The following is a 10,716-nucleotide window of genomic DNA, read 5'->3' on the forward strand; positions in this document are numbered from 1 at the left end:
TATAAATGTTATATTCCGTGGGTTGGAGCGTGGCAGTTCAAAGGAGAGGAAAAACAAAGCAAACTCTGTGAGCCAGCACGGTTGGGTAAGGGGCTGGAGCCAGCACTGTGGTTAGTGGTGGGGCACAAGGGCTTACACATCACCCATGTTCAGAAATTAGGCCTGAAAACATGGACCAACATGAAGCAATCACTATCATGTCTTTCTTGGATGATCCGGAAGCCACATCATAGCCCAACTAATATTATAATACAGATATTTATAATCTTGGTCAATAAAGGTTTTGAATTTATAGAACAGCAAGTCCTGAGATTAACTAGGTCAATTTGTAGAGTAGATACTGAAAGACAAGAAAGGATGCTCTTGCTCACCTAATTTTCTTTTACGCTGTTTTCAGAGGTCACTTATGGACCAGGCTGTTTCCACCGGTTCCGGCACCAAAAAATAGTATTAAAGATTTCTTTCTAATAGTCAGCCCTGAGGTAATGTTGAAGGTTCTTATGATGGGTCCTATCTGCCCAGGGTTGGGTCTCCAGGGACTGGTCATCAGGTTACTGGTTTTCCATATTCCAAAGCAGTGTCTACCCGGGGGGTGGGGTGGGGGGCTGGCAGTGACTTTATGTCGCTTTAGTCATTCTGCTCTTTGGATCAATGTTATGTTACATATGTTCATTACTATCTTAGAGTATTGGAAAGGTCCTGCTCAGTTATAAGTGTCCTCACCAGTCAGACTGGAATTTTTTCTATCAGCCATCTCTTAGCTGAGCTTGGGCAACTCCTTCAATCCCATGAGCCCTGACTTCTTTTTCTATATAGTCAAGGGGCATAGATGAGATGGTCCAATGTCCTGTTTAGCTCTGATGTTTTAAGAACCCGTGTTTCTGCACATGGATACCCTAATCAATAACATTTTTCAGAGGAACTTTTCCTAGGTTCTTAGTATAAAGAACCATAGAGAAGGCAAATGACTTCCCCAAATACGCATTTCCTTAGGCCCTATTTGCCATTCACAGCACTTAAGCTTAACTGAATGCTCACTTACCCATGGCTGCCCAATTGTTCTGGCATCATTTTGTGAAAAAAAAAAAAAAATCATCCTTTCCCCAGTGAATTGTCTTGGCATCTTTGTTGAAAATCAGTTATCTATATATGTGTGGGTCTACTTCTGGACTATCTATTTGCTTTCATTGATCTGTTTGCCTATCCTTATGCCAATGCAATCTTGATTACTATCACTTTATTGTGAACCTGGGGATCAGGTTAGTGTAAGGCTTCCAAACAGGATTTTTTAAAAAAAGATTTATTTATTTAAGGGGCACCTGGGTGGCTCAGTTGGTTAAGCATCTGCCTTTGGTTCAGATCATGATCCCAGAGTCCTGGGATCGAGCCCCGTATTGGGCTCCTCACTCAGTGGGGATCCTGCTTCTCCTTCTCCCTTTCCTTCTGTCTGCTCCTCTGCCTGCTTGTGCTCTATCAAATAAATAAAATCTTTAAAAAAAAAAGATTTATTTACTTGAGAGAGAGAGCACATGAGCGGGAGGGGGAGAGGGAGCGAGAGAGAGAATCTCAAGCAGACTCCATGCTGTGCACAGAGCCCTACTCGGGGCTCGATCCCAGGACTTTGAGATCAGGACCTGAGCTGAAACCAAGAGTTGGAAGCTTAACCGACTAAGCCACCCAGGTTCCCCCAAACATGATTTTTTCCCAAAGTTGTTTTGGTTATTCTAGGTGTTTTGTTTTGCATTCCCATATAAATTTTAGAGCAACTTTATTAATTTCTACCAAAAAAGCTGCTGGGATCTTGATTAGGATTGTGTCTTAAAAATGAGTCTCCCAATCTGTAAACATGACATAGCATCATACTCTACAAACACAAAATATCATCGACCTATTTAAGTTTTAATTTCTCTCAGCAATGTTTTGTGATTTTCAGTGTATCGTTATTATATACTTTGTCAAATCCGTCCTTAAATTAAGTGGTTATTTAGATTAGGGATCAGCAAACTTTCTCTATAAAGAGCCAGATAGTAAATACCTAACAGCCAATAGGTTTCTCTCAACTATTCAATGCTGCCATTGTGGTGTGAAAGCAGCCATAGACAGTATGCAAATGAACGAGATTGGCTCTGGCCAATAAAACTTTATTTACAAAAACAGGCAATGAGCCAGATTCTACCCACAGGCTGTAGTTTGCAGATCCCTCATGTAGATCAAGCTATTTTCTTAACAAATAGAGTTTTCTAATGAGGTGCTTCATGAATGGATGAATAAACTGGTGACTGTTTGTAGGGCAGTTAAGGGTCAAGCACTCACTGAAATGGATCATTTCAATAAGCTGTGACCTTTAGAGTTTTCGATTTGGGTGTTTGGAATAATTATAGACCATAGTAGTTATGAAACTAGTCAGGCAAAGAATGGAGTCAGACAGAAGAACCACCTCCACCTGAGTCCTTACCTCCATCCTGAGTTCTCCTTTATCAGGGAACAGGGGCTTTGCTTTTGTTAACCCATAGCTTTTCTGGAAGAAGAATGGACTCCAGTGTGAAACCTTGTTTTGGTTTCATCTGAATTTGTGCCGTCAATCCCCCCTTGCTCCAGCATACTCATCCCTGAAAAACTACATTTGATTTTAGCAGCCCACTGAAGTCATTTGTCTTGCCTCTTAGTGGAACATCTTAATGCTGGTATCTAATTTCCCTATAGAGCCCCCAAAGGTTTTCTTTAATATTCTGAAGTTGGTGAAAGAAACTGGCTTAAGAGCTTATTGTATAAGCTTGTGGTTTGTTGTTAATTAAAATCAAGTCATGTGTGCAAAATAACAACTTGGGGTAGAAGGCTGGTTTCAAAATAAGCAAAGAATTAATGTCAGAGCTCAGCACTGCTAGGCTCCTCTTAGACAACTTACTTCTCACATTGTTGAGTTTCATGTAAAAAAAGACAAGAGAGAGCCCGACAGATATAGCAAGTAGAACTCAGAAAATGAAGTATTGCCCCATAATGCTGTTAGCCCTATGGCCTCAATTCTCCACCTGGGAGAATATGCAAGCAAGGGCAGAGTTGACCACAGCCTCGGCCCCATGTAGCAGTGCCCCAGCCTGTAGCTCTGAAGGTAAAGCCCTTCAGACTCACTCTTGGGGCCTCTGCTACAAGGATGACAGAGGGGACCAATTAGTGCTATTGGCAATGATGGTTTTGGTTTTGCACCCCACTAGGAAGCCTTTAATGAGAGGGGAAGGAAACTTTCTGCTTTCAATTACAACCTGTATCTCTGAGCTTGGTGTGGGTACCCAGAGTCCTGGGATTTGGAGGATATCTGCCATCCCTGAGCTCTCATTAAGCAAGTTTTTGCTTTTCCAGACCCAAGTTAGAAATTGTTTTGTAACATTCAAGAGACAGGTACTGGCAGGGAGAGGTGGGGGCGGGGGGGAAGACGGAGGGGCAGAAGTTGACATTTATCAATTACAAAGAAGGTATCTTTTTGTTTAAAAAAAAAAAAAGATGTATCCTGTGTTTTAGATTTGTTAGAGACCAGTTTCCAGCTGTTCCTTATTTCTACAATGGTAGCCAGAGAGAGTTCCTTCCAAAATGAAATATAAACCATTTAAACTGTAGTACCTAAGGCAGAGAGCACATCTGCTTTGTCACTGCATACTCAATGCACAGCAGTGTCTAAAGTACAGTAGGTATTATAGGTATTAAAAAATGTGTTAAATGAGAGGCACCTGGGTGGCTCTGTCAGTTAAGCATCTGCCTTTGGCTCAGGTCATGATCTTGGGGTCCTGGGATTGAGCCTGCGTTGGGCTCCCTGCTCAGCTCCCTGCTCCCGCTGCCCCCTTCCCCCCACACCGTGTGCACACATGTGCATGCACGCTCTCTTTCTCTCTCGAATAAATAAAATCTTTTAAAAAATGTGTTGAATGAGTAAACAAGGTAGAAAAATAGTTCTTGTAGGGGATTTCTGTCACAAAGTTTCTACTTAATAGCATTATATTAGCCCAAATTAGACAAACACATATCTAAATTTAAGGGGAAACTACAATAAACTATGAATGAAAAATGGTGGAGCTATTCAATGATGCAGCCCAAGAGTATATATTTTAAAATATTACATGATGTTACACAGAAAGCAATTTATGAAGCTGACTATCCATTTGCCTTCATTTAACTGTAAAGGTAACTTTGTACCTAGAAAACAAGGCTGGAGGGAAACAGTGGGCTGTGTTTGGGAGATAAGGTGATGGATAGGTTTTCGTTTTCTTCCCATTTTCCCTATTTTCTTAGTGAACATTTACTATTTTTATAAGCAAAATACACTTAAACAATTGTAAAGAAATTCAAGAGAACAAAAAGTGTACTAAAAGACACCTAAGGAAGGATGTTTTGTTTTACAGAGAACTGTTTCCAGTGAAACAGAAATTGAAGTCATAAGTTATGTGGAAGAGCCTGGACTTGAGACCCTGGAAGATTCCGTGTTTTGACTGGCACTGTAACAGTCTCAAAAATGAACTCACACTCACATGCCTCAGTGATAAGAAGAACGGGAACTGTTGTTTCTTGGCTAACAAGAGTTCCGATTTTACTGAACACTCAGTTTAGCTGCAAGGCAATACAGCCAGACAAATTTCTTAAAAGCGTGGATGGCTCTTCAAAAACTCCTTGCTCACTCAGGGCGATTGATCAATCTGACCATTCTGCCATGTCTTTTCTTCCCACTCTGCAGGGTACCAACTCCTCACCCGCGAATCTTTGTGATTTACATTACTTGCCTGAAACTTTGTGCAAGAGACGGTTTTTAAGGCTGATGTCAACTGGCAGAGCCCGTTTTATAGCTGAAGCTGCCAATGGTAATACTCAGCTGAAATATCAGCAAGAAAGCATTTTGCACCAGCGTGGAGTTCATTATGAACTTAGATTTGAGGCTCTTTCCTAGAACAAGTGGGAGCCATGGTGCTTTTTTTTCCCCCCTGAGTTCTAGAATACCTTTTCTTTCAAGTAGTGTCTGGGGGGTGGGCGGGCTATGATTTAGGAAGGGCGACTTGAGGCAAACACATTACAAATGTGAAGAGCTAATACATCACTCCATACCAAAGCAGAGAATAGGGTTTTATATTTGGGATTATATTCTTGAAGGCAGCCTTGATATTTGGGAATATACGGAGAAAGGCATTAGGTAGAATTGGGTTGGGAAGGGGATTGCTCAATCAAGAATGACCTTTCCGGAGAGATGTTGGCTTGCACATATTTTGGAGCAACTTGTCAGGTGCTGGTCAAGTAGCTCTGGGTCAATCCTACAAGCATCCCATCAAACATCCCAATCTAGACATCCTCTCGACATCCTCCTATATGAGTCTGCATCTAGATTGGAGGCCTTCTTGATGGGCGATGGGCTATAGGTAGAACCAAGTACATACAGGTGCGTCTGGGGGAGAGAGGAGGTAGGAGGAACAGAACTCGGAAGGACCCCAACAGTGCTGATGGTACCTGGGCCTGGAGTAGGAAGCTTAGGACAGGGAAAGGAGGTCACAGTGTTCCAAACCCCCTGTATGGCAGCACACAGTTTCCAAGTATTATGGACTGAATGTTTGTGCCCATCCCCCTCCAATTCATGTTGAAACTCCATACCCCAATGTGATGGTATTAGGAGGTGGGGGTCTTTGAGTGGTGATTAGATCATTGAGGGTGGAGCCCTCATGAAGGGAATTAGTGCTCTTTAAAAGGGACCCTAAGGGGTTTTCTTTCCTCTATGTAAAGATAGGAGAAGTTGGCATTCTGCAACGAGTACAAGGGCTCTCCCAAGAACCCTGCCATACTGACACCTTGAACTGGGAACACCAGACTCCAGAACTGAGAAATAAATTCCTGTTGTTTATAAGTCACCCAGAGTATGATTCTTTATTATAGGAGCCTGAGCTAAGATGCCAAGGGTTGGGAACTATACTAGATACTTCGCACACATCATCTCTAATCCTGAGAGGCCCACATCATTTGTATCACTGCATTTTACAGGTGCAATCACTGAAGAAAGTGCATGATGAAGGGTTGACTACCAGGCTCAAGTGAGCCCGGTAATGTAGAGAGGACTGCTGGAAAAAAGTTGAAGCCTGCTTAGGGGTGGGACCAGGAGGGCATGGCCTATGGAGGTGCTGCAATCCCTGGCAAAATGTTTGATTATCTGACTGATCCAGAATCTCTGTGACTGGCATTCAAGGACCTGTATTTTTAGTGAACATTCTTAGACATTCTGAAACTTGCCAGCACAGTAGAATCACCTGGAGGCATCATTAAAACAGATTGTAGGGCCCCAACATCAGTTTCAGATTGAGTAGGTCTGGGGTGGGGTCTGAGATTCTGCATTTCTAGTAAGTTCCCAGGTGATGCCGATACTTGTTTCCCAGTCACACTTCATGAACAGTAGCCCTGGGTGTTTCTGACGAACAGCAAAATTTGAAAACCAACTGTTGAAGGAGTAAGTGACGGAAAAGTCCTGCCCCAAATTGCCACTTTTGGGGCTTATCGCTCCTTGTCTGATGTCTTTCATAACCAGAACCTGGAAACCTAGGTTTATGGCCACTGCCTCTGCTAGGAGGCTGCAAGAGAAAGAGGCTGCCCCCAGTTTGGCTGCGTCTTCACTGTTGGGTGTGGTGTTCCACATCAGAGATGCCTCCCTCAACCTCAGCGGCCAGCTGTCACCGTACTGAACCAGTGCCACCATCTGGATCTTTGTCTATGTGTTTCAGGAGCAACACAGTGTAGACCATGTGGTCTCGCCAGTGCATCATGACCTTCCTCTTCCTCACTGCTCAGCTCCTACCGATTTTTCGGAAACCTAAATCCCATGTCTCCTCTGCGAAGCCTTCAAAAACAGTTTGGTTGATCCTGCCTCTGGGTTTTCATTCTGGGCTTTGCGCCTCTCCCGGAGCTATTGCATTGTAGGATATACCATCCACAGTTTGGATGTCTCCCCAAACTGTGTGCTCCAGGAGGATGGGGCTCATGTGAAATTCGTCCTTTTATCTATGGTGTCTAGGACCACTGCACCCTTTAAACCCTCTTTCAACCCTGGCCCAGGTCCTTGCATGTAGTTGGAACCGAGGGATATTTGGCAGAGATCACCAAGGCCTATAATAATATCATGGAAAGAAAGACGGGTGTCTAATGAGAACATGATTGGAAATAACCAGGACACACATGTGCGCCCGACCATCTGGCTAGTGTACCCCAGTCCTTTTTTGCTGATGATGTGGCTAGGTGGTGACGTATAAACGCTGTATAAAAGGAGTTAGGCTTTGGGTGTGGCATGCTTTGAGTGGTCTGTCCAGTTTTCACTAGCCTTGTCATGACAAATCAGAGTGTGAACATTCTCTTAACAGTAAATACCCTCGTCAACAGGTTGATTAGACATTGGCACCCACCTCTTTCCATCTCCCACCAGGACAGGAGAGAGGGCCAGCTGTCTCCCAAACAGCCTTCAGTCGCACGCTCAGAACAAACTGTGCTTCTCTAAGACATCCTTTCCAATAAGGATTTTAGTCCAATGTCTTTCTTTGGCAGATGGAATTCTCTGAGCGCAGCATAGGGAAAGTGCTGGGGAGCCTGGAGGGGAAGTTCAGTGTGCCAACAGCCATCTGAGCCTTACTGAAACGCCTCAAGGCCTCAAGCTATTTATGCAGGCTGGGCAAGAATTCCACTTGGGCAAAGAACATCCTGATTAAAAAATCCAAACGTTTTCATGGTGAGACTTGTATGTGTCAGGACCATCTGTTGGTGGAATTAATAAACCTTAGGTGCTAATTTGTTAAAGAAAAAGTAGGTGTCTAGAAGCAAGAACAGAGAACTGAAAACAATCTTTGGTGGCACGAGGCAAGGTGAAAAACCTAATTAGAACAGGACTTGGTGTTAGCCCAAGGATCTTTGTGACAATGACCGTGTAGCTATTCCTGCCTCCACACCCTGCAAATCAAGTTCCAGGACACGAACTTTTTGAAAGCCATTTTTCAAAGATTATATTGAACCAGAAGACAATCTTATCTTTTTGCCAGTAGCCCTCTGTTTTAGGTAATACATGTGAATGTAAATTCACTTCAGAGCAAGAACTGTTTCACACAGATGACGGTGGATTGTCTAAGTCCGCAAATCGAAGAGGAGTACACTTCTCATTCCCCGCCCCCATCATCGTCTTTATCATCTCTCAGCCGGGACCATTACAACTCAACTAAAATCCTGGCCTCCAGTATTGTCTTTCTTGGAAGGATCTCCATAAAAGGCACATCTGCCTCCATCACCCCTGTCCAAGGCCCTCAGATAACTCTATCACCTTCAAGTTAAAGCTCCTGTCAACGCTAAGGCCCCTGGGACACGGCTCCTCAGTAGCTCCCCAGCCACAGTCCCAAGGAGCACCCCTCCAAAACCAACACCACACTCTCTCAACCCTCCATGCCTCTGCGTAAGCTTTCTCCTGTGGAAAAAGCCTTTTCAATCTTTTTCTTCATCGGTTGACTGTTACCTTCTAAATTTTAGTCCTTTGCCACCAGGAAAACTCTGTATTCCCCAGGTAACTTCTTTTTGATTCTATTTTATCACTTACTGTATTATTTAAAATTTTTTGGTCTCATTTAAAGTTGAGACATGTTGAAGTCAAGAACAATGTACTTAACCACTGAGTTGGAACTGGCTGAATTTAGCTGGACAATGAAAAACAAAGTGAATTTCTCAAAAGTGTACCAGAAAAAGCTACATATATTCAATTTAGCTCTAAAGAACGAAGCTCGAATGGGTAGATTCATCTATTAAAGCTGTACAGCGACAGCCAGAAATTAGACCATCACCAAAGCTTAAAAATGAAGTAATAAGAACTCACAGTTGGTGTGGCTCTCCTTCCGAAATGCCTCTCTCTACCTCACCAGCCGCCCAGCCCTTGGGTTCCGTGGAGCTCCCGCTGAACTTCGGGAGCCGGTGCGACCCATTTGGCTCTCGATAAATGAGTGGCAGGTGGAACAAAATTAGCCCAAGTGGCCCGTGAGCGTTATTTTTAAGTTCTGGTGGACCCTCTTCACCATGAAGGTGTGTTATCAGGTTAGTTTCATTCATTAAAACTAAAAGCAAAGCGGCTGTCCCTGCCAGGTGAGAAAATGAAAGAAGACGTAAACCTGAGAAGGGGCGGGGGGAATGGCAGGAAAGAAGCCAACAATGAAGTACTGGTGTCATAGTTTAGAAGTCAGCAGATTTCTTCTTAAAGAGCTAGATAGAAAATATCTTCAGCTGTGAGAGCCATCTGTTCCCCGCTGCAACCGCTCAGTTCTGCCACGATAGCGCAAAAGCAGCCACAGACTATATAAAGGAGAGTGGCCGTGTTCCAATAAATCTTTATTTACAAAAACCAGGCAATGAGCCAGGTTTGGCCTGTGGGCCAATATTTATCTGTACGTAGCTTAATGGATCCAAAATGTTACATTTGAGTGTGCTGTTTCTTTCTCTCTTTTTTTTTTAAGCAAAGCAACCAACTTGAGAAATATGTTTAATCAATAAAAACCATTTTATGGTGGAGGGGGGCACCTATGTGGTGCAGTCGGTTGAGGATCCAGCTCTTGGTTTTGGTTCAGGTCGTGATCTCAGGGTTGTGAGATCAAGCCCCTGCGTTAGGCTCTGCGCTCAGCATGGAAGATTCTCTATCTCTCTCCCCCTGCCCCTCCCTGCCACGCTCTCTCTCTCTCAATCAGTCTTTTAAAAAAAATCTTTCTATGGGGGAAGGTGGTGGTGAAAAAATATGTTGTGTTTGACTGAACTTAAGCTTGTTATGAGTTGGTTTTGCAAGAAACAAGGGTACAGAATTCTCTTCATACTTTTATCTGTTCACATGTTTTATACCATTTGCAAGTGTTTCTGTCACCTCCAGTGAACCCTGAAGAGGGAAGCCTTAATCTGATTTCTGTGGTTTTCCAGTGCCCAGCACAGTGCTCAACACATAGAAAGCAGTCAACATCTTAACTGTTGACAAACAAAAGAGGAATGACTGGGCCAATTCAAACTCTGTTATTTGATCTCAGATATTTGGTTCTAAAGAATGATAAACGGTACACCAACCACATAAATTTCTTTTTCAACTAGTTCTGTTATAGTTATGTTCTGAGCAACAAGCCCATTTTTATAACCCTTCAAAACATTTCTGGAATCCCCCTCCACACCTCAGAGCCATGGACCTTTAGAGATTTGATAACACATCAGCAAGGTCCTGGAATTTCTCCCCCCCTTTTTTATTATGTTATGTTAATCACCATACATCATTATTTTTTGATGTAGTGTTCCATGATACACCCAGTGCTCCATGCAGAACGTGCCCTCTTTAATACCCATCAGCAGGCTAACCCATCCCCCCACCCCCCTCCCCTCTAGAACCCTCAGTTTGTTTTTCAGAGTCCATAGTCTCCCATGGTTCATCTTTTTGCATTAGAAATTAATTACCTCAAAGAGGAGGAATCCTCCCTGCATGAGGTTGCCAGACTTAGTAAATAAAAAATAGATGAAGCCCAGTTAAATTTGAATTTCAGATAAATTTTGCATGGGACATACACTATAAAATTATTGATTTTTTAAAAATCTGAAATCCAAGTTTAACTTGGATTTCCGTATTTTATCTGGTAACTCGGATCTTGCAGGATAGCCTGTTTGAAAAATAGCTCTGAGAATGCTTGAAGTCCAGTATAACAAACAAGCAAAAAA

General features: G+C 43.0%; 1 protein-coding gene across 1 annotated transcript in view; it reads left to right on the forward strand.

Annotated features, from left to right (window-relative positions):
- The window catches only part of IL5RA (interleukin 5 receptor subunit alpha), a 33,829-nt gene extending 28,042 nt beyond the window's left edge, over nucleotides 1–5,787 (forward strand). Inside the window, exons 10-11 of the mRNA XM_045863783.3 lie at nucleotides 398–482; nucleotides 4,392–5,787. Of these exons, the coding sequence (XP_045719739.1) occupies nucleotides 398–482; nucleotides 4,392–4,478 (172 nt within the window). The 3' untranslated portion in view covers nucleotides 4,479–5,787. The remainder of the gene's footprint in view (nucleotides 1–397; nucleotides 483–4,391) is intronic.
- The last annotated feature ends 4,929 nt before the right edge of the window (nucleotides 5,788–10,716 follow it).

This window comes from Mirounga angustirostris, unplaced genomic scaffold (genome assembly GCF_029215605.1).
Source record: "Mirounga angustirostris isolate CCGP_5_RB_7025 unplaced genomic scaffold, mMirAng1.0.hap1 SCAF_1, whole genome shotgun sequence".
Taxonomy (NCBI): domain Eukaryota; kingdom Metazoa; phylum Chordata; class Mammalia; order Carnivora; family Phocidae; genus Mirounga; species Mirounga angustirostris.